The following is a 26042-nucleotide window of genomic DNA, read 5'->3' as shown; positions in this document are numbered from 1 at the left end:
GTCGGCCCTTGGCTCGCCTTAGAGTTAACAGCATTAAAAATTTCAAAAAAATAAGAATTTCAAACCAATACTTCCATAACGCACTTACCTCAAATAAATTTTCGTTTCCTATGAAAAAAATCTGACAAAAATCTAAATGGATATATCAAACTAGCATTTTATCTACCATCATGTAAAAATGCATGTAAAAGCATTCATAATAAATCAATAAAAAAGAACAAATAAATTAGTGTTCTAGATTTCTACCCACTTGGTAATTAGTTAATGGAAAAAACATTCATAATATATTTTTTAAAAAAAAACAGATATATTCAGTGGAAGTCTAAAAATTTGTTAAGAAAGTACAATTGAGTAATAAAATTTTCTAAAGTCTTAAAATTGTCAAATTAGTCTAATCAAATCACTCCACTAACATGGTTAATTTGACTAAAATGCTGATGTGATATTTTAAAATTAATTTCTATTTTCCACGTGGCATTCTATATTATTTTATTCAATTTTATATAAATTAGATTGAAAATTAAAAAATAAAATCTAAAATAAAACTAAAAAAAATAAAAATAGTAGGGCTTACCAGTGGGCCCTTCAACTGTCGCCCCCCATTGCCAAAGGGGCCAATGGAGGTTGCCCACCCTCGCTTGACTAGGGCATGGCCTCACTGGAGACCTTCACCAAGCTCAAGCGAGGACACCCAAATCTGGTTGATGCTAGCCCTCACCTAAGGTTTGTGACCATTGTGTACCCTGGCGAAGCCTCGTCGGCTCGCCTCTTCTCCTAGGGCTAGCAAGCATCACCATCCTTAAAGCAAACACTAGTGTTACCCTTGCCTAGGGCTAGTAAGGCCTCACCCAAGACGAGTGATAATCACTAACCCCACGAGAGGGATGGTGTCACCCAAATGTAGGTGCCCTCGCCTAGGGCCATTGACTACTGTTAGCCCTTTCAGCAATGGGCAGCGACAGTGCCCATCAACCTGTCATTCTCTTTTCTATTCAATTTTTAAAAAATAAAACTTAGGTTTTCTTTTTTTATCTTTCAATCTAATTTAAATGGGAATTAAATAAAATAAGAATAAACGCCATGTAAGAAATAGAAATTAATTTTAAAATGCAACGTCAGCATTTTGTTTGTTAAATTTACGGTATTAATAGAAAGACTTGATTACATCAATTTAATAAATTTTAGGACATGATTGTACTTTATATAAGTTTTAGAACTTAAATGCAATTTTATGACAAGTTTTAGGGTTTCCAATAAACATATCCTAAAAATAGACATATGTGTGTGTGTGTGTGTGTGTGTGTGTGTGTGTGTGTGTGTGTGTGTGTGTGAATGCTTAAGTTATAAAAATTAATTCTCTAATTTGGAAAAAAAATGGAAAATAATTTCCTTTATTACGAAGTTTTTTCGGAAACAAATACACCTATAAAAAGAAAAACAATTGTAGTATAAGGTTATAACAGAACCTATCATGATGTAGGATGTAATCCTCTCCACGAAGGTTCAATGGGGTCAACATAACGATACAATAATAAAATGAAAATTATTAAAATATCAATGCCTTTTCCTATGTAAATTTTACCAAATTGTCAAAAAAAAAAGTGTTAAAACTCAGCAAAGTTCAAACGTAAAAGATAATAGTACAACTATCAACATCTCATTTCATTGGCTAGTATCATCTCCTATCTGGAAACAACCATAATAGATCCATCATTCAAGTGGTTGATCAAGTGATGCAAGACTTGATTTGCAGGTTATTGGTTTGATTCTTTAGTATATCCTTAATCTCAAGTTACCTTGGTCAATCAATGAATAGTGGGTTTCGGCTTAGGTTTATTACTGGTTTTGAGCTTTTCTGCTAGCATCTAGTGAGGTTATGGTAGGGTCGCCCAGTGGACAATTACTGTTATGTCAGCATCTTAAATAAAACGAACCAAGTAATTCCATAGAATTACTAAATTGTATAAGTGTAGGGACGGACACTGAAATAGGAAACATCAATCTAGGAAACCTTAAACTGGGAAATATTAAACTAAGAAATATAAAATTAGGAAAACCTGAACTAGGAAACATTAAATTAGGAAATCTATTTGAAGGTTGGGCTTTTATTTTCTTTTGCAATTTGGGCTTTTCAGAACTATAGTTCGATAAGAGATATTAGTGTCAATATGATGGGCTAAAAAATGAAGTGGGCACAAGCTCTAAATATTCTTGAACTGAATAATCATTTTTAAGTAAAAGCCTAGAGTATAACGAAAAATTGACCCCACCGCCATCTACCAGCGTCATCCAAACCCCATCCGTCGGAAATCCTCCATATCTTGATTGTCATTTATATTCACATACAGGTCATTGTACAAATAAGTTTGATAAGCATGAGAGGAGATATCAAAGTATATGCCATATTGCTCAGACGTGGACAAATAAGTTTGATAAGCATGCACTCATCTTGTGCATAACAGCTTTAATTTTCGAGTTGAAATTCCTAATAAGACCGACGGACGATCGCTACCATTTTGTGGGCACGAAACGAGCCGGCAGGTTCACACAAGGGCTTGGGCTCGCAAGCATTTGACTCCAAAACGAGCCCACCGGTTTACCATCATTCCGTACTTTCCTCGCCCATTGTCTTTCCCTCCTCTTTCCGTAGCTTGTCAAAGTAACAAAGGCTCGAGGGTCGAGAATTCGTCTCTGACAGTCGGTCTGGGGAAATGGAAATATAGAGTGGAACCAATTCGGACTGAAAAAAAAATATGAAAATCTTTACATACTTCGAAATTACAGACAAGGCAAAAGAAAAATACGAAAAGAGAAGAACATCAATTAGTTCCTGGGAAATGGAGCTCAAATATAAACAGTTCCTCTCGAATTAGAGTTAATTTACAATCTTTAGTTGATCGACAACGTACAAATTCAAACGAGAGGTGGAAGGCTCAGGCAGAGAAGAGCCCATCAGAGGCTGCGAGACTCAAGGGGCACTTGGGCTCCAGCACCCACTTCACCATCTCCAGCTTCTTTTCCTCTCCCACCATCTTGTTCTTCACTCGCTCCGAAAACGAGGACACAGAAGAAGAGACCAGCCTCAGGCTCAGACCTTCAAACCGATCACCACCGACGCCGCCTTCGTCGGCCTTCAGCTTCGTCCTCGGGTAATTCTTGGTCCTCCTCTCGTACTCCTCCGCCACCAGGATCGCTATGTCCGCCATTCTTGATGCTTTCTCTCTCTCCCTCTTCTCTCTCTGTGACAGGCAGCTTCTGGGTTTGAAACTAAGCTCTTTTTCCTCCTTTTTTCTTGAAATCTTGGTGGGGAAGGGATTCTTGAGGTAGGTTTATATAGTGGGCAAGACTCGAGGAGATGTGAAATGGAGGTGAGTTAGGGAAATGGATAAGGCTCCCAGATGGCTAATGGTTTTCTTATTATTATTAGCACCACTGTTGCTGGGAATATTCTGTCTTTTCTTTGCTGGTTTTCTTGTGGGGTTAGATGGTTTTGGACATTGTTTTTCCTTTCTTCCTCCTCGTGTCGGTTGCCGGGCGCTGTGCGCTTGGGGAATGAATGATTCATATATATAATATTTTATACTGATTGAACCAATAATTGCAAGGCAGAACCTGCATATATGTCGGCCCTTGGCTCGCCTCAGGTTAACATCATTAAAAATTCCAAAAAAATAAAAATTTCAAACCACCACATCATAATGCATTTATCTCAAATAAATTTTCGTTTCCTAAGAAAAAAATCTGAAAAAATCTAAATGAAATATCCGCTAGCATTTTATAAAATATATGCAAATCGGCAAATTTGACATTGAAAATGACAAATTCGACATGAAGGATTCATGTGTGTTGATAAATATGTAATTTAAGATAGGGTATACTACGTCAATAATTGGAGTTTACGAGAGTAAAAAGTTACTTTCCAAAGCTCTTGGACTATTACGCTGCATTGTTGAAATTTAGAGGAGTGATTTGTAGTTTTAAAAAGTTTGGAGACTATTCGTGTAACAATTAAATTTTGAATTATCCATTGAAACTTTTCTCGACAAAGACGGGTTTCCCCCTACCAAAACCACCGGAACGAACGGCCAATAGCTTTGCGTTGTCGGCGGCCGCCGTCCGTTTCCAAAATGAAGAGATACCAAGGGCAGTTTCATCACCCCGTTACGTATTCCGTCATCTTGGGAATGGAGTTTCCAGATTCATCCATCACCGCCACTAACTTTCGGACACGTTTATTTTCACGCTCGGACATTTGAAGGGCCCACAGCCCACTTGGAATTTTCATTTCCCCACATCTTCGAGATAGTCAGAGATCCATCATAGTCAACATTAGATTAAAGTCCAGAAAACTACACTTGAAAGAAAATCAAATATGGCCTCATTATAGATTATTCTTGCGATGTATGCAATCCACGCTTTGAAAATCAAATATAAGCTCATTAAATCTTTTTTTAAATTAATATAACGTTAAATAATATCTAAAAAACACTTATTTATAAAACAATTCAAAATTTAGTCTTGTCATATAGCATGATCGATGTGCACAAAAAAGTAGAATTGCTATTTTCTAAGATTCCCTTCCCCTGTTCACCCCCTCCCCCAAAAAAGTACTTTTTCAATTGATAAAACCTAAGAAGAAGAATTGAAAACTTAAGATATCGAGATTTAAGTGTCTGTGTTTTTTTTTTTTAGTAAAAGATAAGAGGTATATAGACTTAACCACAAAAGAGCTATACAATTGTACAGTAAGGGAGGGCCCCGGCACCAACTCACACTCAGAAGGATAGAAAATCCAAACGAGTGGAAGGGAGTCGGGTCAGGGGAAAGAAAAGGGGAGGGAAGGGCTGCGAGAGAGGTACATTGCAGAAAAAAAAAAAAAAAACAGCAGCAAAAGAAGGCCAAAACAGTGGCCAACAAAGGAGAGATTTAAGTGTTGACAACTTCAAATACTAAAAATAGAAGTAAATTACTGGGCAATGTTAGTTGTCCATATGGGTAATCTACATTTTATAGATATGTATCAATAATGTCGATTGGAAAAGGATAAGAAAATGTGACAAAACAAAGCTATAGACTTATAAATACCATTCAATTAATAATTGAGGGTAAAAGTGATCATTGGGCAAAGCTTCGACACATGTTTGAGTCTCCTGAAATCTCAACTTCATGACTCTTAGTTGGATTATGAGCATCACATTGTGAGAGAGCATCCACCGTAAAAGATTCATAGGGTCCAAGACATGTTTGGAATTTTTCAGTAAGTATACTCAAATCCCAATCTGACTCAGCATGCTATTTAGAAAACAGAAAATTATCATGTAATTTCAACAAATTGTCTAATAATTTTATTTATTTATTGCACGAAATGATATAGCTAGTAGAATTCCCTACTTAAGTAAATCTCGTGAATGTATGCAAATTGTTATATTTGGTGCATCAAATTGGCCTCCCTCCATATAGAGATGGACGTGGCCCTTAACATTATTTTAATGAGACATTATGTGATTTGAATATTAAATATACTCCATTTAAATTATGTATTTAACTAACTCCCGAGGATTTGAATATTAAATATACTACATCGAAATTATGTATTTAACTAACTCCCAAGGGAGGGATTATTAACATTTTTCACTTTCCAAATCAAAATTTTAGTATATGAACACGTTTCCAATCCTCATCCTCTCTCTCTCTTTCTCTCTAATCTCTCTCTTATTTCACAGGACGAAGACTTTTGGTCATTGTTTTTTATTGGAATATGATGGAGTTCAAGAAAAAATAAATCAAGTGGACCTTTGGTCATTGTTTTATCATCAAGGAGAGACGGTTTCATTAAAAATCTTATATATTTCAGCTTAGCTACCTTAAGTAATAAGTTACCCGTTTCTTTTGACTTCTAAAAGTTGACAACAACATCTAATCGCGCACCACACATGCGTTACACACACACACACACAATAGCAAAAACTATTGAGACAGACAAGGTCGTTGTACTAGATAATAAATAATAGTAAATAACCAAAGTGGGTTGGCTAAGTCGGCAAGGATCAAACTTTTTGCACACCATGCTCAGGTTCAATTGTGATCTGAAATTCATTAAGTCCTTATAAGTTTTCTCTTCAAACTGTTGCTAATACTCCTGCTATAATTTCACAAATAACATGAGGGACTAAATCTTGGTAGATGAGAAGTACGTGGATTTGATGCATTTTTAAACATCTAACACCACATGTTTAAACCTACTTCAATTTTTCTCTATCCAACGTCCGGTTCATTGGGGTGTTGCACATTCAACTAAGGATCAAATAATTACCAAAAATCTTAGGTAACACGTTAAAATCCAAAGCACCGAATCCAAATTTGTTTGGATGGCGCCGGTGAATATTTTAATAGGATCAAGTCTTGCTAAACAGCCGTTATTTAGGGGATTTTTCATTTTAATTTTTCCCAAGGAACATGGGAACTTGTAACTAGATTAGAGTGACCGAGAGTAGCCCCGCAATTGCACATGGTGAACATGTGGGTATACCAACTTAGATGGTTGCCTGCTTGTAACATTGATTAACATATTTTCTTTCCAGAACGTTCGGATTAATCTCCATGAATATCATGCGTGATCATGCTTTGCTTGCGTGGCAACTCACGTTGCTCTTGGCAATTGCATGGAACTGAAGACATCGTGATTTGATCATGAATTTGTCTCGTCTATCCCCAAGCCGAGCAACACTCCATCCCTGAGTTCATGATGAAGCGTCTACTAGCCATTGCTCTATCCTGTTCGCTTTGCATTTGATCAGTTGCTTTCGACTTCTATTCACCTTCCCTCAAAAGATTTGACAATACAAATATCATTCAAGGTTCGGAGATTTTTTGGAAAAACAATAGCTCGTATACCATTATATTTTCTCGTTAATAGTCGGTGTAAATTCAATTTGAAGCTTTCCCTGGGAGGAGATAAGTGGCTGGTCTTGCAGGCTTGAAGCTCCTTCAACCGTAAGATACCAAATTGAAATCATTCTTCCTAAGTTGCTAAACCAAACTCAAGACTTGACTCTCCACATCATGTCATCGTAACAGAATCCTCTGTTGATTCTGTGATGCTAACATCGTTTCGGATCCGCCACAGAAGTTTTTTCTATCCAAAATAATCATCAAAACAAAGAGATAGATCAAACTTCGAGGAATGACTTGAGTACCATTTCAGCAGCATTGCAATCCAAAATGATAGCTCAAAAGCTTCACCCTGAAGTATTTATTTGGACAATGACCGGTAGTGACAATAGATAAAATGCAATACAAAGATACAAAAACATACCGGAAAGTGTTACCAAGGATGAAATTCATGTGAAATTTACTAGCTTTTGTAAATCTATAGGCTTCATTTCTGCTCAGGAAAGGAAGCTTTGGTACTACAGCCGTCAACAGCGACTTCATTTACAATATTTGGATCTGGTCTTATGCATCTCATATTGCAGTAAATCTCAACGGAAAAGGTAGGTGCCCGGAACTAGTAAGTGAAAACACTAGAGCATTGTAACATTTAGTCTCTTCATGGTTGGGCTCTGAAGAGGGATTTGGCCAATCTCCTCCTTCGGGGATTTACCACATACAAAGGCAATGATACAGAGAGGGTTATTAGAATCGTATTGGTTATTCTCATGAACTGTATAATGACTCCACTACTAGAGGAGGCCAAGCGTTTTCAGTTGCTGAACGTGCTCGGGAGGGAGAGGTGGGGGAGACCAATCAGATCCTGTCATCTCACCATCAACGTCTTCTACCACATATTCCTATCACATGATGCAAATCATATTAAAATTGAGAAGAAGAAAAAAGCAGATCATGTGAACTTGCAATAGAACCAATTCAACATGACAGAAAACCACATAAAAATGCAAGAGAAAATGACAGACACACAAGAGACACAGAGACAAAATGCATGAGAGAGGAAATGCTAAGACTGGAACACAATGGAAATAATTGAAGCTTAATGCATAGCCAGAGGACGTCAAAGCAAGCAACTCAAGATGCATAGGTCAAGACCCTCATCATTATCTCCATTGCTGAAGATTAGAGCTGTAATCAAGCCAACTGGAGTTGATACTATATGACACCCAAACTCAACTTGCTTGAAAATACTCAATATTTGACTTGTGCCAGATCCAAAATCATTTTCTATGTTTGAGCTTGGCTAGATACAAACTACACGTACTCTAGCTCGACTTGATTTCTTTTAAGAAAGAATTGGGCTCAAACTCTGCAAATTGAAAGTATAGATCTCTTGACGGGCATGCAAAACATCAGTGGTCTCCAGTAACTTATCCATTAGGGCTTAATTTAGAAAATTGGAAAGAAATTTTAAATTTTTTGAGACACGGGTGGAGGGAATATTAAATTTTGGAGTAATTTCTCCCAAGTTTCTTCAACCCCTGTTTCCAAACGTAGCATGCAAGTGAGCGAACTTAGGAGTAAAAGTCACATAATTAAGGGCTTGCTCCACTTCAAGAAGAGTAAAAAGTAGTTTTACATTCTCACCAAAATGTAAAATATTACTCAGGTTTCAAAATATTATGAATAAATTTGTCTACTTGTCAACATTTATATGTTATGAAAGCTTCAAGTGTTTAAGAAAAACTCATCACGTGCACCATGAGATTTAGAGAAAGTTTAAAAAAAAAAAAAAAAAAGAGTAAAGTCAATCTAAACATGCTTTAAATTTTCAACATGCTTCATCTGGAAAATCACAAATGCTCTCTAGGCTTAAAAAACAATAGCACAGAAAATAAACAAATCATGTTATATTCTCTGGTTTGTTTTTCAGCTTTCCATGGGCTGTGAACCAATTATTGTGACTCGAACATCTTTCACTTGTTTACTCTCACAAATACATATACAGACAAAGCAGTGGCATCCACTTACTTTAGTTAGCATCCTTTTGGCAAGTATGTGATAATGCCTTTGCCATATCCGCTGTCCAACCATTGTGGCAACTAAAACACTGTAGAATATGCCAATCACAGTAAACAGTCCAAGAATAACCAGAGCCATAATAAACAACAGAGGTAACCCCGCTTCACCAGCACCTCCTAAACATCCACACTCAGCTGCTGAACTTGCACAGCTCTCAAAACATGTGGTACAATCAGTCCACATACAGAGAGTGCCAGGTAAATGGCAATCTGCACAAATCCTGTGACAACAAAGTGAATGATTATCATATATTTCACTGAGGACCAGTTGAAATTGAGGGAAAGCAAAAACTGCACAAGCTACAACTGCATGATCAGCATGGGAACCATCTACACAGCTAAAGAATGTATCTTTTCCTATAAAACACATAATTTGAGCACTTAATTAACATGGCTCTTCCTTCCTCTTTCGCTCCTCTGTCATTTTCTTCTAATCCATAGATTAACTTTGCATGGAACTACCAATTTTACTAGGAAAATCTATCTTTAAGATTAGACTATCCATGAGATGATCCACTCGGATCCTGTATTAGCAACTACGGCACTCAGCAATGAAAATAACATCAACAGGCTAAGATTTACTTCAAAAAGAAGCTTCAAGATATTCTGCACTAAAAAGTGAAAGAAATAATCTGTAAAACTATACCCAGGATGACAGCAACATAGACAGAGTTCTCGACAAGGCTGAGCCAAATCATTTCGCACTCTCCGGTCGTAGCAAGTGATGAAGCACCCAGACAACCCCAGCAAAGCAAAGAATAATAATGCTCCTGCATCAAGTAAAAAGATTAGAAACATAGAAGGGGTTATCCATTCTTACAATCTAACAGGTCCAGAAGTAATGGCTTCCAACTAAATCAATTGGGGGTGCAAAGCACTTAGGTGACAGCAGCTCCCTCTTTTTAAATTGGATTCGCAGCATCTCCTTCCAACTCCTGCCCCCAAAAGAAAACCCCCACTCTCTCTCTGTTTCTCTGTGGAGAAACACTACACAAACCTTGCTCTGCTAAGTACAGCATTAAACTGAGCCAGAATCATCTTGATCAAAAGCAGAAGCTTCATCATGATTCTCTCCATCACAGTTTCCTTGATCTACACTTTTTCTTCAACCATTCATAAGATCAAAGAAGGAATACACCAAAAAACATACAGCCAGAACCCAACCCATAAAATTTTGCAGAACCGATAATGAGTTAAATGGCTATTAACATTATCCTGAAGATGTACAAGCGTACAAACACAATGCACAAATTTAAGGTGAAGACTTATAAGAAATTACCACAAATGTAGTAGAAGCTCACTCCAGTATCAAAACCCCATGCATGCCGAAGCCAGAACTGCTGGTAGCCATCCATCAAATACACCAAGTATGCTAGAGAAGTGATCACCTGTAAGATATTAGAGGGGAATGAGTAAACTTAAAGATCCAACAACATAAAATTGCATAATGGAGAAAAAGATCAATGACCTACAAGCTGGACAGCCAGAAAAATAAATATGATGTCTCTAGTAACAAAGAACCGAAATTTCAAAGTCCGCCACTTTCGATCAGCTACAACATGAACTCTCAAATGATAGGGGGCCTTGCAAGTGGTGCAATGAGCAAATGCAAACCCTTCCTGCAGAAATAGAGTGACATATTAAAAGAAATTATAAGTAGGACACAAGAAGTGGCCAGGCAGCAAGCTATGCAGTATGCACATTATGCTCATGCAGCAATAAAGAGACACATAATTAAAATATACATAAATGAAGGCAGCATGCTTCGCACTAGCTTTATTACATGTCCCTTGTCCAATATTGAGATAATTCAGAGGCTATTTTCCCTGACTTTGTCTCTGTCAACAAACAATTTGAAATGCCTCAACTTTTTTCCTAATAGGTCCAAGTCAAATAGCAATGATTCGAATTTTTAGCCTTTAGAAAAAGGCTCTAATCAGTCAGCTCAGCCCCTTTCCTGTTCAGCTTCTATAATTTCGTGAAGATGTTACATTTCAGAAACAATATTGAGATTCTTCCTCTTGAAAAATACATTTGGATATCAGCACTTGCAATAAGAACTTGAAGGGAAAAGCATGAAGTTTCAATTAAATTCACATGAAGATATATGCCGAAAATAGTTGAAAAATTGAAAACTTGTTTGCTTGAGAAACAGCCAGGCATTTTTCACTGCATAAGTGCTCATAAAAATCATCATCTAGCTAATAATTGAGAAAATGAGGCATAAAGGACAGCAAAGAAGAGATGATAAGCCATGACAAAGCCAAAATGGAGCAAATCCAGGGAAAGAGAAAAGGATTAACAGCAAAGAAAGAAAAGGAACAATGGAAGATGAGAAAGCAAAAGAAGGGATGCTGATCAACCAAAAAACATCAGAAAAAGAGAAAACCATGCTCACCTGGTTGTTTTCAGACAAAGCAGAAACAGGAGAAACAATCTGACGATGAAATAAATCAAAGCAGGGCAGGTGAGGAGAACAGTTCTTTTTTTTCTTTTTTTTTGAACAGAATATAGAGATACAGTTGTGAAGAAGAATAAATGACTTGGAAAGAAAAGTAGAAAAAAAAAGCAATATCTTTTTGAGGTTTTCACATACAAAATACAAGTGTCAGTATCTAAAATGTAAACTCCAAATCCTGGGTCACAGAACAGCAGACCACTGTCACCCCACTGGACTTTTTAATTTCAAATTTAAAATCTTTGAACATGCTCTTTGAACTATTTTCCACTAAAGCCAATGTCCCAACTTTCAACCTTCTTTGTGATTAGTTATCTCAAGGGAGAAAATAAAGCCTAAGATGATCTGAATAACATTTGAAACTAACCAAAAGAACCAGGGGACAAATAAACAAAAACTAAAAGGTCATACATTTCAGCACAAAAACACAAAAATAAACTACAAAAGATTATGAAAAGTAGGATTTGATTAAGCAAGTGATCCCATTACCGTTTCAATAAAGACAACGGGCCTTCAAAAGAGTCACCTTTAAGAGTATGAACTTTTGGTTTCAAAGAAAAACAGGCGAAAAGACTAAAAGCCAATAGCCTACACTAATCATGTCTTCACAAGAAAAACTGCAAGCACATTATGCGGAAACTCTTAGTAGTATTAAGTGCCAGGTATCAACAAATAAAAAAACAAAAGTGAAACACCATATCTCAATCAGTTTGTCCCTCCGGCACACATGTCAGAATCTCAACAGCATCATGGTATAATATGTAGTAAATGGAATTAGACGGAAGATGTCATTTTGATCATACCCGAACTGCTCGCCAGTGATCCAAACATTCACGGTGAACATATTTCGACGTCCCTTTACACTTGCAAGGAGCAATAAAATCTCTGCCTGCAGAAAAGAACAAACTTCAAACGATGCAACTGACGGGAGATTGCAAAACACACGCCATCTCCTTCTAATCACCCAATTCGGAACTCTCGAACCTAAACCGAAAGGACAACTGAACCGAGGCCAAGCTAATTAGCAAAAGATCCCTCATTCAACAATTCAATCACGCAGCAAGTGATTGAATTCTTGAATGATCAGTCGTTGAACAACCCAACAGTCAACTAGGTAAGCACGATCTTTCCGGCCAATTTCAGACGCGACTCCCACTCGCTCGCGAAACCACCCACCCACGATGCTCCAGAACAACCTCATTTCCCCCGAATTGACCCCCGGGCAGACCTAATCAACCACCAATTCCCCAAACCCAGAAGCACCACCGACCCAACGACCGCGACCCCCAAAAACCTACACAGGCGGCACGGCACGGCACGCGGTCCAGGGAAGCAAATTTACCGTCGGTCTCGAGGCAAATCCGGCACTGAATCTGCTCCCCGGGGCCGGCCTCGAGGTCGACCTCGCTCGGCTCGCGCAGCGGCGTGGGAGCGATGAGGGCGGAGGACTCCGCGCGATCGGCGGCCATCGGGGTCGAGCGAGAAGGAAGGAAGGAAGGAAGGGGAGGTTAGTGGGGAATTTCTAGGGCTTTAAGAGGGAGGGGAGGGGGAAGGGGGAGCATTCAGGAGGAAGGTGGAGGAACCCTAGGAGAAGGATTCCATCTCTCCCTCCTCACTTCGGGAATCTGCCTTTTTTTTGGGGGGGCTACCACTGTTCGTCGCGGTTGCTCCTGTGAATCTCCATTGCCTCCATTTCCGCAAGCGCGAGAGAGAGAGAGAGGAGTTGCAGAGAGAGAGAGAAGGACACGGTTGAAAAGGAAATTGTCGCCGTACCATGATGCAGTCGTCGTACCATTAATCTTTTCTTTCTTTCTTTCTTTCTTATTTTGTTTTTTTATTTTTTATTTTTACATTTCGATATTGATTTTTTTTTTTTAGTCTTTCGTATTTGACTTGTTTTTAATCCTCTGAAATTGGTATTTTATAATGTGGAAGTACCTTTTACCCTATAATTTAATTTTTTTTTTTTTTTTCCAGAAGTTATTAATGTTAACATAAATTTTAAGTTATTTTTTAAGTTCTGGTGCATCTTTTTTAAATTTTTTGGGTTCTTTTTTCTTTTATTTTTTTATTGAATGTGGAAGTTTTTAATATTTTAATCAGAAGTTATTATATTATTTTAAGTTATTTTTCGAGTACCGGTACATCTTTTTTAAATTTTTGTGGGTTCGTTTTAAGTTATTAGTTTTGGATAAAATTTTATGGTATGATTGCATTAATAAAAGAATCAGGACGTCATACATTTTTTGGAAACAAATTGATTGCTACAATTGAATAACATAAGACTCACTTGTTAAACTCGATCAACGAGATGTAGCCGGCTAGGCCTTCTTGGCATAATTGCTCTGAGAGAGAAAAAAAAAAGATGAGTGTATTACAAATTTTAAAATTTGTTATGAAAGTATAATTGAATTTTAAAACTTACAAAATGTACAATTACGTTTTAAAACTTATTAAATTTGTGCAATCAAGTCATTCAGTTAATTCTGTCTAATTTGACTAACAAAAAATGCTAATTTGACTTTTTTTTTATTTTCCTTTTCTTATGTGGTGCTAACATGACTAAAATATGAATGATGAGGCTAAAGCAATATTGTTTAGGTCCAAATATGATTTTTTTTATATGATTCATCCGACTTGATGAATTTCATATAGAATTTTAGTGATTCTTAAAATACGGATGTGTTTGGCTAAGTCATTTAGGTCTATTACTAAGACCAATCCGTCCATTTATCTATTTATATCCAAAATTGAGAACATTCAAAAATGTGTTTGGTGTTTAAGATTTAGGTTACTGTTATTTTCACTTTAGTTGTGGCTCCATACATGCCCTTGAAAGTTAAACTAACAAGGGATAAGAGCATTAGGAATCCCAAATTGTGAAAGTGCAGTCGAGTCTATTGTACATTTAGTCCAATTTTGATGCAACCTATATCCAAGACTAGCTTTCTCAACCAAGAAGATCGGCATGCATTCAAGATCAACAACATTGTGATCGAAAAGTCCCTATCGATAAGGCCTCATTTTTGAATTTATCATGACATACATTAAAGCTTGTATCAAGGCACTTTGGGACAAGTAGAAACATTGGAAATATTGTTTTAATTTTAATAGCTTCTAGTTTCTAGACTTGACCTTAGTCCTTGCTCTTCTTTTATTTTTCTATAAAAGGTCATTGAGTCTCTTTAAAACACACATCAAATTTGATTAATGAAAATATACTTAGTGTAGCACTCGAAAACCTAAAGGAGTGTCCTTGAAGGGCCAGAGCTTTTAAAGCCCGCACCCATAAAGAGCTACAGCCATTAATTTCGAAGAATTGATGTTATTTCAACTTTCTTGGAGGCCTAGAAGAATAACCATTGAAGTTCCTATCATTTTCTTCATTTTGTCCGATATTGTTTCTTTCACTTCCTTCGAAAATCGACAAGACTACAGTGCTTTTATGAGAAAACTGAAAACATAAGAGTTGTAGATCCAAGAGTTTCCATCCTTTTGGCTTTAGAATCAAGTCATTTTGATTTGAATTGACAAAGTTATGCCCATTTTCCGAGCTACGTAGAACTGCAATTTCTACTTTATTTTTTTTATTAATTTTTCATGTATGTAAGTCACTCTTCCCATCCTATTGTTTAAGTAGCTGACCTTGGGCTACATCAAATTTGGTAATGGAAAATGTTGATATGATTCCTTTATCATTTTTTTTAGACACATGCCACATTGAGAAAAAAAAAACTTTATAATTTAAAAAGATTAGAAAAAAATAAAAAAGATGAAAAAAAGTAAATGAAAAAATAAAAAGAAAATGAGAAAAAAAGAAAGAAAGAGGAGCATGTCCGTGCGAATTGTGCAAACAACGAGGTGGATTTGTTTGAAATGTCCTTGTCATGATGTGATACCCAAAATTTCCAGTTTTGTTTTTCAGAAATTTCTCTATTCGACAATAATATTTAGATTATTAAGCTAAATGTTATTTACTTTAGAATTTGGATGGAAAATAGAAATTTAGTGAACCGTAAATTTTACTAAGCGTGCAGACTAATCTTCTGAAAACGTAATTGTCCCGTATCCAACGTATTGAATCAATTTAATAAACGTCGAAATGTGCATTAATAGTAGAATGGATTGATTAAAGTAATGTCGACTTAGTTGTTATTGGTAGTATTATTTGTTTAAAATCTAGTTAATTAGTATTAATGGTTAATTAATTTCGCTAATGACGCCAAGGAAATAAGGATTTTGTTTAGTACCATAATAGTCCACAAGCCTCTCTCTCGTTAAGCCACTCGTATGCCACTTGTCCTTGTATTCTTTTTCACATGACCATGTGTTCCTTCAAAACAAGACCTTATCACTAATTTGACACCTAGATTAAGTCATGATTTCCTCCAAATTGAGTCATTCCCTATTGCATGTCCTAGCCACATACTAGATTATGCTTTGTAGTTGTGCCACATCAAAGGGGTAATTGGCATATATGGTTCCACCTAGCATTGAAGACATCAATTTTATCTTGATAAATTTTTAATAGAACTTCTTTTACTTTGGCCGTAGAAGCCTTTTTCACTTTGCAAAACCTCAAAATAAACTTTCTTGTTTTATTCACACTTTTCAATCTTAGAATTAGAGAAGTAAACTTTCTTGTTTGAGAGTTACAAGGTGGTTACGACCCTTGCTTGTTCGTGTTTGCTTGAGGTAAGTGAAGTTTCTAAACATTAAGTTGGTTCATTCTACTTGACACTTCTATTTTGGTGGTTGGTTGAGATGTTAAATTCCTTCAGTGATCATGTGCATGTTTAAAAAGTCGTGTGATCGATTTGCTTATGGAGAGATATAATTGGTAAGTAGGAATAATGGATCAAGACTTGGTGATCTAATTTATATTTTCAGTCATATACATTTGTATCTATTTAAATTTCATGAATTTGATTGTGAAAATGTCATTTGGAGTTTTAGACTCAACCGATGTTGCTGCTATCCAACTCATGTTTGTTTGTTCTATCAGAGTTTACTAAATCAAAATCTATCCAATCGTTCTATCTAAATTATTGAGTTTGAACATGTTAATTCTTTCTACTTGAATTATCGAGTAAGAATCTATTCGTTCGTTTTACCAGAATTTACTAAGTCTGAATTTATTCATTCGTTCTACCAAAATTTATTGAGTCAAAATCTATTCGTTCATTCTACTAAATTTTATTAAGTCTAAATCTGTTTTTTTGTTCTACTAGAATTTATTGAGTCAAAATATGTTCGTTCGTTCTACTAGATTTTACTAAGTTTGAATCCATTCCTTAGTATTACCAGAATTTATTAAGTCACAAAATATGTTCGTTCGTTCTACTAGATTTTACTAAGTTTGAATCCATTCCTTAGTATTACCAGAATTTATTAAGTCACAAAATATGTTTATTCGTTTGAGTATATTTTACTAAGTTTAAATCTGTTCCTTGTTCTACCACAATTTATTGAGTCACAATATGTTCATTCGTTCTACCTAGATATTACTAAGTTTGAATCTATTTGCTTGTTTTACTAGAATTTATTGAGTCAAAATATTTTTGTTTGTCCAACTGGATAAACTTGTCTATTTGTAAATCTGTTCATTTATTGAATATTTTCTTTTGTTCTATTAGCTTTAACTGAGTCTTAATGTACCCATTTGATTGTTCAGTCTTCAATGACTAGAATATACTCATTTGTTTAGACTTAGGATGTACCCATCTGATTGTTCAGACTCAAAATGTACTCATTTAATTGTTCAAAATTTAATAACCAGAATATACTCATTTGTTCAAACTCAGAATACACATGTATGATTGTGCAGACTCAGAATGTACTCATTTGATCATCCAAACTTCAACAACGAGAGCATACTCAACCCATTTGATTGTTTAGATTTTAATGACCATAATGTGCTCATTTGTTGTTCATAGTTAGAATTTAACATTCGATTACTTGACAACGTATTAAATTGAGTTAAAAAATGTGTTATGCTTATAAATGCACATATATTATGGCTTGCTTGAGATTAATGTGTTTTCTTCGTATAAATAGTGGTGTGTAACAATACTCCGTGAGTCGGGATGTCTTGGGGATTGTTTCAAGATGCCTTGGGAGTCAAGATACTCCATGATTTAGGATGCCCCGTTGGTAGATGGTGTGGGATGTCTCGGAGTTGAGATGCCCCAAGAGTATTAGGGAGATAACAGTAATAACGAATAAAATGCATGACCATATGTAGATTCAAATATTGTTTAAATTGATTACTTTATATTGAATCATGGTATGATATATGCAGGAGTCAAGATAGAAATATTGTGTGCATCACTATGGTATATACAAATGGGAAATGTAAAGTCTACTCATATTCTCGTCTATTACCAGGTGTTACTATTTGTGTTCCTTGCACCACGTGAAGTGGTAAAGGATGATTCTTCTAACTTAAAGTTAAATACTTCATTTATTGGGCTTTAGCTCATTCCTTTATATTTCATATGTGTAAAATAAACACCCCTCAACCTTTGCGCTACGAAGTTTCTATGCATTACAAAGGTCTTTATAAAAGTGTGTTTGAACTTGAGTTTGGAATATTATATACAAAGGGTAGTTCTATTGTGTGGGTAAACGTAGGTTTTATGGAGTAGATTTCCTATTATTTTATTACTTGGTACCAGAACTTGGATGGCGTGTTGGTTGGTCTAATGAGGGGCTTTGACCTCGATGACCGTGGTGACGCAACAGAGGGAGAAATTATCAATTCCTAGCGTTAGCTTGGACATTTGTACAAGTAGACTTTTGAAGTACAGTGCAGTATGGAGATATGTCTCCCCAACCCCTACATAAATTTTTATTTTTACTCATAATGTAGTAAAGTTGTGAACTTAAAAATTAGGTATAAATTCAAGAAGTATAAGTATGCTATTTATTCTTATATGACTTTTTTTTTTGGTAAGAACTTATATGACTTTCTTTGTAAAGGGATTTTTGAAAAAGTTTGATTACGCTTCCGCATGCTAAAATAGAATAATATTATAAGAAACACATGTTATGCTTGATGTTCTCGGTTGTCACATGTGAGAAGCAAGAACTCAAAGCATTGGTGATTCCAAGAGGAAAGTCTGGAAGCTTGATAGGCCATGCTCAATAGCTCTAAGTTAGATTTAGGTCCATCATAACCGACTCTATGAAGGAGCCAAGTATGGTTTTGCGGCCTTTAGTTGAGCCAAATCTCACACCATCAACAAGGGTGGAGCCAAATCTAGTTCCATTATGTCCAAGTTCATTATGGCCCAACTTTGGATAGGGGAGCGCCAATGACAATGAAATTCAAGAAAAACCCAATCATTTTGAGGGACAATCTGATTGATAAATGTCATTCTAGATGACAAGTCTCATCGTCGTTTGGTGTGATGGGTTCCTTGGGGAACCGAAGGGTAGAAGGGATGGTGGACAAGAAAGAGAAGGAAGAAAGAGAACAAAGCTAATTCTGGGGATAAGTACACTAGAAGTGCTAGAAGTTGTGTAGGGTGCTCATTTTTGGTGCCAAAAGTTTATTTTGGATCACTTAAGTGTCAAAAAGTTTGAAAAACGATCATTTTAGTGCCAATGCCAATCTGATTGACCGAAAATCCGATATTGTACTTTTTTATTAATTTTTGAAGTTGATGTGGCTCACTGGAGAGTACAGTCAACATCTAAACAACAGAATGACGCCGTTTGGCGTCTTTCCCCCAAGTTAGAATCCTAAATCCCCAAATTGAGAGAGAGAGAAGGCATGACATGGGCTTCCTGTCATCTTCTTCCTCGAAGAACAAAACTAACACCAGCACTAGCAACGGCACTGGCTCCAGCACCAGCACAACTCCCCCTCCAATTTGTTCGACATTGTCCGCCTCCGCCTCCAGTTTCCCCCTTCAAAAGGACCCACTACAGTCACTCCCTAAGTAGAGCTGCAGACCCCAATCCACCATCTCCATCTACGCCCTTCTTATTTCCCTCGCCCTCCTTGTCTTCACTCTCTCTACCTTCGACCCCCATTCTTTCTCCTCCTCCTTTGCTCTCGCCTCCTATTCTTCCTATTCTTCCTGTCGCTTCTTGCCCGAGTAACAATTTCAGCCTCTCCTCGCTCACCTAGTCGAGCAACCACGACGGAGGCCGAGCGATGGTGGCCAAGTGACGGTGGTTGAGCGAGCTAGGTTGGAGTTGGGCAAGGATCGGACAAAAAACCCTAATTTCAATTTCCATATGAGTTGTGCGGCGCCGTTTTTGTGAGGCCATCCACGTATTCTTAAGGAGGATGGAAAATAACATCGTTTAAAAGCCACGTTGATTTGTTTTTTTAAATATAAAAGTCATGTAATCATTTTGATATGAATCTCTCGATGAAAACTTTTGGCATTCATGTGAGTGCCATATACAATTTTTGGCACTTTCAGTGTACTTTACCCCCTAATTATGACATTTTCCCCATTTTTAATTTTTTCATTTCTTATCATCTTTTCAATCTTTTATTTATTTATTTATATATATATCTTTTGCAAGTTTAAGTTTTTTTTCCCCTTATATGATGTCTCCAAGTCTCTTATGAAAAAATGAAAAGATCGTACTCAACGGAACGACTTAAATTGCCCTTTCATCATAAGAATTATGGTATATTTACACAGAATGACAAAGCAATTCAAGTTGTGGATCCCAGTGTTCCTTTTCTCCTTCTCTTTGTTCTCCTCCGCCTCTGGCTCGCTCTCTCTCTCTCTCTCTCTCTCTCTCTCCTCCGCTCTACCCAAGAGCCTCTCGCATTCTTTCCCCGCAGTTCGCTCCGCGTACACGTTCGATAATCTTCAAGAACCCGTTTTCAAAAAGCACGATAAATTCACACAACCCTTCCAACCACACGTCAGCGTCAACCCGGTCGGGCTCCACACCCAAAACCTCAGACACACTGGTGTGCAGTAACTCGCCGTACGTTTGTCGGGTATCGAGTATCCATCTATAAAGGTCGTCGGCCGATGAAAGTCGATCGCTTGGCGAAATCTTGGATCAATTCATGGCGTGGTGAGCGGTAAATATCGTGCCTTGGACAAGAATTCATCCACGCTTGAGACGAGGGTGACCATCGACGTCGGGAGCTGCTAAGTGGGTCGCCATCGATCTGCTCTCCAATGGCGAAGACGGGGAACAAGACCCAGAAGCCCAAGCTCTCCCAAGACCCCACCAAGAAGGCACCCAAGAAGCTCAAGGTCAAGAAGATCAAGAAGCAGCGCCTTCGCCCCAAGCCGGACTCCGACTCCGAGCCCGATGCCGACAAGCTCCCGACCCTCCTCGAGCCCTACACCAAGGAGCAGCTCGTCGACCTCATCACCGCCTCCGCCCTCGCCAACCCTTCTCTGTACGCCCACATCCGGGGCGTCGCCGACCGCGACGTCGCCCACCGGAAGATCTTCGTGTACGGCCTCGCCTGGGAGGCGACGCCGCAATCCCTGGCCGCCGCCTTCGAGTCGTTCGGCGAGATCGAGGAGTGCAACGTGGTGACCGACCGGGCGACGGGGAAGTCCAAGGGGTACGGGTTCGTCCAGTTCAGGACGCGGAAAGGGGCCGTGAAGGCGTTGAAGGATCCGAAGAAGAAGATCGACAATCGGGTCGTGTCGTGCCAGTTGGCCTCGGTCGGCCGTGGCGGCACGGCCGGGTCGAGGGATTCGAACTCGGCAGCGAAGAAGGTCGATGGGAATCGCGCCGGCGCTGAGGTGAAAGGGAAAAATCAGGTGCAGGGGCAGCCTCAGGCTCCGGCGTCGGCTCCTGCTCCGGCTCACGCATTCGGTGCTGCTCAGAATTTGTCTATGCTGAATCAGTATCCTGGCTTGCATCAGATCTACGGAGGGCTGTTAGCAAACCCTGGTGCCTTAGGGTTTGTAAATCCGGCAATAGCCGGTGCTTTGAATCAAAGTATGTTGGCATTGAGCCAGGGAAATTTAGGTCAAGGGATGGCAGCAACGAGCCAAGCCGGGGTCGGTGGTGGTGGAGCTGGAGGTTCATTGCTTGGAGCTTATGGTGGGTCGAGCTCTGCGCCGCAGCTAGGCCTGCAGCATTTTTATGCAGCAAATATGCCACAGAGTGGACAGCAAACGGCTCCGGTTAGGGCTAAGGGAGGCGGTGCATCTTTCAGTGGGTTTCCCTCACAGACTTGGTATGAATTATATCAAGTAGTTTCTTTACCTTCTGTACATTCTCTTTCTATGCCTGTGTATACTCAAGTCAAGTTCTTTCTCTTGTTGAGGATTTTGCATAGAGTGGAAGAAAGAGTATGTTCTGTTCTTATTTTAGTTAACGCATTATGTCCCCTCATTACGAAGCTCTGAAACATCTAGGGTAGTTGAATTAGCTGCAAGATATGTAAGGCAATACAATTTGCCACTCCATTATGCTGGCGACAGAAGATATTCTAACTAAAACACTAAAAATGCCATCTTTCCTTTGTGGCAGTAATATGTTAGACAATGAGCTCACCCTCGTTGGTTTTCCAAAAGCACTGTTACAATAGCCTCTGGAGTACCATAGGGTGGGATTAACCAAGTTAGCTGCTTGTCATGCTATGATGTTTTGTTTGTTAGGTGGCTCCTTTTGTTTTCTTTTGCATAGGGAAAAGGAAAACTTTGCCATAGTTTGGTATATAATTGACTCCTCAGTGTGATTTTCATGTGAAAATCCAATTTTATAAATATGCTGAACAGATGGTTACATGCTTGTTATTTTAAAGAAAAAGTGATTATTTTGCTCTGAATGTAGCAATATTAAAGCAAACTTAACTGTCTTGGAGATGAAGATTCTGTTCTTGTGCTGCATATCATTAAGCTGCTTCTTTTGGGCCCTTGTGGTCCAAGTTGCTAAATTATGCTGAAAATGCATATCATTTGGTCTTGTTGCTGATACTCTTAATGAATGAACCAGAGTATATCTGGTCATCTTAGTTGCTAAAATTTTCTTGCTCCGTTGTATGGTAAGGATGTTCTTCTAGGGGATACTAATGGAGAAGTGGAGTTGTCAGAGCATATTATGTACTGGTTACTAAGCTTATAGAATTTTTTTTTCATTGATTGCAGCCTTACTGCCTTGTTCTATAACATCACTGCTTCTATTCAATCTTCCGAGGAACTTATTCTTAGAGTTTCTTACCATGTCTAGCCTTCATTGTATGGTGTTCTTTTTTTGGTCAGACATTTGATTGTATGTTTATATAGTGTTGAGATGCTTACTTTTTGCTAGAACGTGCTTTTCAGGTTCGTTTTTCCTTTCCACCTTTAATATGTGTTTCCCTGTTTGCTTTTGATATTTTGGGCCATGTCATGCTTATGTTGGTCTCCCCATGAATTCTGTTATTCATTTTCAGCACTTCTAGGATTATATGATTATATCGAAGAACTTATTTCTTCCCAGGATACACTTCATATTGTTTACTTGACTAATTAGTAGGTCTTTTCCCTTCATATGTATCTTGCATGCATTGTACTCAGTGATTTGTCAGGTGACTTGGTTTATGAGGATCCCCTCGTATACATTTAAGGAATCATGTACCATGGGGGTATTATTATTTATTTTTTCCTATGATAACCATATGATTGGTTAAGGATGAATTATATGTCCGGTTTGCTCTTTCAAAGGCATTAAACAATTTCTTTTGCTGGAAAGGGAGGATATCTTCTTTTGTTTTTAAACATAATTAGAGTATTTTATAATGTTGGGCATGGTTCTCCATGGTCTTGACGCCTTCTTCTCTGAAATTTTTTGACAGCAATAGCTATGGACCTATATCTATTTCTTGTACATAATTCTTAGTTTCCATTGAATTTCTTGTATCCTCACTTGTATTTTAAACCATCCATTAACCTCTACTAATTTTGTTAATGTTGGGTAGGGTTTGTGGATTTCATTTTCGCCCCTCTGCTGGAGTTTTCTCTTCTGTCCTTCAATTATTTGGTACCTTAAACCAATCAATTTGTCTGCCCTGACATTTATTTAATTTTGATATTTTGTGACCTAGTATATGTCTTTCAATTGTCAGCATAAACAATAGGTTTTGACTTGACCTCTTGATGATGTCATAGCTTCTTTCTGAAAAATTTATGCAACTTGAAAATCGTTTTAAGATTACTTTCCTCAGTCTGAAGTTTTTCATCATTTATGATGCCGTTCTCAAAAATAGTACAGTCTTATTACATGTTTAATTATCGTATCATCTCTTGGATTTCTAGTATCAAGTAATCTTGTCAAGAATGACTTTATTCACTGCATATACGATATAAGTTTTGATCCCTGAAAATATATTTTTCTTGTAGTATAGTAATTACTAAGTCCATGAAGTGAACATCTTTTTGTGCTTTTTCTCTAAATGGCTGTACCCGAACCTTTATTTTATTTATTTATTTATTTATTTTTGGGGGGGTTGTCTTGCTTGAAGGGTCATTTTTCTTTGTCGCAGTCAGTGCGTTTTATGGTATAAACTTTTCCGATTTTATCGTTTCTTCTCCCAAATTTGTCAATATGCAATTTCTCTCTCTTCTGCCTCCAAATTTATTTGCCATATTATTTGAAATTTTTGGAGTGCCTACTTGAGGAAAGCAGCAGTGGCTTTCTTCTTGCTCTCCCTGGGCATGATTCTTCCTTTTTTGGGCTGCCTTGTGGATTCTTGTTAGTTGTTTCTGCTTCTGTTTTTTATGTTAGTTATACAGTTTTGATTTGATTATTTTATATTTAAGGGAGAATTTGTCTTTTTTTATTGTCTTTACATTATTGGACTTCCATATGCAGATGAAAGTGCGGCTGAACTTGAGGAATGATTTTGCTCTTCCATGATGGGTGGGCAGAGTGCCTTTCACATTCCTTCGTAGAACTTAATGCTCATTGTCACTCCCTCTCCCCCTTTTCTCTCCTTCCCCCCTCCATTCTTGTGGATAAATTGTCTCATATTTCTATTGTGTAAGACTCATCTTCACTTTTTAAAGGAAATCAACTTCCTATTATTTTTGTAGTACACCCATTTTCTTTTCAACAACAATTCCTAAGATGATTTTGCTATTTATGTTACTTGTTTTGTTTAGATATTTATGCTGGTCATGAAATTTCATCCTGGCTACTTATTTTGCTATTTCATACTCTCGAGTAGTTTTTTTTAGATAAATCATGCAACTATGCCCAGTAATGGTCAGCATTTAATGGGCAAGTAAATAGGACTATTGAAGAAATATTTTCTTTACCTAATATATAAGAGGTAAAGCTTAGGTGAGAATTTGGTTACGGCTATATTATCTTTTATCCATGCATATTCTACATGTCCATATAGCAATCTGCAAAATATGTGACTTTATATACTTTTTCCCCATTAAAATTGTGAATACCGATACCGTACCTGAGGGTACTTGATAAGTTAGATTATCATATGATTATTTAAGTTACCTGTGTCTTGAAGTCTTATTGAAAATTAAGTCTTGAACTGATCAGTAATGAGCTACTAAAGCTCTGTCACAGATATTCGGGTTGCCTTTTGTATCAGGGTGTTGTCACTTTACATACATATATTCGGGAAAGGATGGTTGAAGTAAGAAATATTTTTACATTAGAATTGTTTGACTACACTCTTCAGGATCGTATGGCTGCGCTCATTTTTAATTTGTTATTTGAAAATGAAACTTTCAGTTAATTCTCTTTGCCAAGTACAAATCAATAGTTGTTATATAAGCCCTTGTCTATGAAAAACCAGAAAAGGAGTATTGAGTCACAATCTGAGCATCCTTAAATTGTGCAGACCTAATCTGCATTATAGTTTTTGGAGAATTCTGACATTTTGGATGGACAGGTGAAGCTCCCTGTTTATTGATTTCAGATAATTGTTAAAATGCCTTTTTAGCTTGATGGATTACTTATTGTGAAAATGCCTCTTAGTAAGGACTATATGGAGTTGTGCTGCTTCCAGACTGAAATCAAAGTGAATATGAAGTTAAGTATTTCCTTATTATAGTTGCATTGGGATGTAGAAGTAGGAGGTATTTGGTTATACTATGGTGTTATGCTTCAGTAGATTGAGGACTAGAGAAGTCAGATGCTCACAGCGAATATTAAAAAATGGAGAATTTCCTTGCTGGTTGGTCAAAAGTACAAATCCGTGTTTTTGGACCAAACTAAAACCGATTCAAACACCTTTTTTTGTGATATGCAATTCCTGTATTCCTTGCCAGCTAATGGAATCAGGACAATGATAAATCCAATGGAAGGTTAATCAGGCAGTGAGGATGTGGGTGGGTCCTGCTTTTTTTGGTTGGCTGACTGCTTGTTGGTCATTGCTGGTTGAGTGTGTTCAGGTGCTGTGAGAAAGCTAAGTTTGTCCTTTTTAGGTGGTGTGAAGACAATATTTTTGGTCTAAACTGGAGTGCTATTAAGTGTTAAACCTCTCCCGTCCATGGTTTATACATACTTGCGAGGTTTATAGACTCCTGCAGGGTCAACATTGCCTTTTTCCCCCCTCCTTTTCTTTGTGAATATTGCTTATCGGTTGGGAGCATTAAAGAAAGAAGGATTCAGCTAGTAGTCATAAAAAGAGCAATGTTTGTTTCTTTTTTTTTTCTTGG

General features: G+C 37.4%; 3 protein-coding genes across 3 annotated transcripts; 1 reads left to right on the top strand and 2 right to left on the bottom strand.

Annotated features, from left to right (window-relative positions):
• Positions 1 to 2720: 2720 nt before the first annotated feature.
• On the bottom strand, positions 2721 to 3387 carry LOC108957270. The gene has a single exon (XM_018867609.2). The coding sequence runs from the start codon at positions 3204 to 3206 to the stop codon at positions 2934 to 2936; it is 273 nt and encodes a 90-aa protein (XP_018723154.1). The 5' UTR covers positions 3207 to 3387; the 3' UTR covers positions 2721 to 2933.
• Positions 3388 to 7237: 3850 nt separating this feature from the next.
• Positions 7238 to 13187, bottom strand: LOC104418215. Its single transcript, XM_010029486.3, has 7 exons — positions 12770 to 13187; positions 12231 to 12316; positions 10442 to 10588; positions 10249 to 10357; positions 9616 to 9739; positions 8920 to 9190; positions 7238 to 7790 (listed from the first exon to the last, which is right to left on the bottom strand). The coding sequence occupies exons 1-7, from the start codon at positions 12894 to 12896 to the stop codon at positions 7683 to 7685; spliced, it is 972 nt and encodes a 323-aa protein (XP_010027788.1). The 5' UTR covers positions 12897 to 13187; the 3' UTR covers positions 7238 to 7682.
• Positions 13188 to 20165: 6978 nt separating this feature from the next.
• Positions 20166 to 24521, top strand: LOC104418214 (UBP1-associated proteins 1A). The gene is made up of 2 exons (XM_010029485.3): positions 20166 to 21610; positions 24229 to 24521. Coding segments are annotated over exons 1-2 (1023 nt in total). The 5' UTR covers positions 20166 to 20588; the 3' UTR covers positions 24230 to 24521.
• The last annotated feature ends 1521 nt before the right edge of the window (positions 24522 to 26042 follow it).

Source organism: Eucalyptus grandis, chromosome 9 (genome assembly GCF_016545825.1).
Source record: "Eucalyptus grandis isolate ANBG69807.140 chromosome 9, ASM1654582v1, whole genome shotgun sequence".
NCBI classification, from domain to species: domain Eukaryota; kingdom Viridiplantae; phylum Streptophyta; class Magnoliopsida; order Myrtales; family Myrtaceae; genus Eucalyptus; species Eucalyptus grandis.
This window is presented reverse-complemented; position numbering and strand designations above follow the sequence as displayed.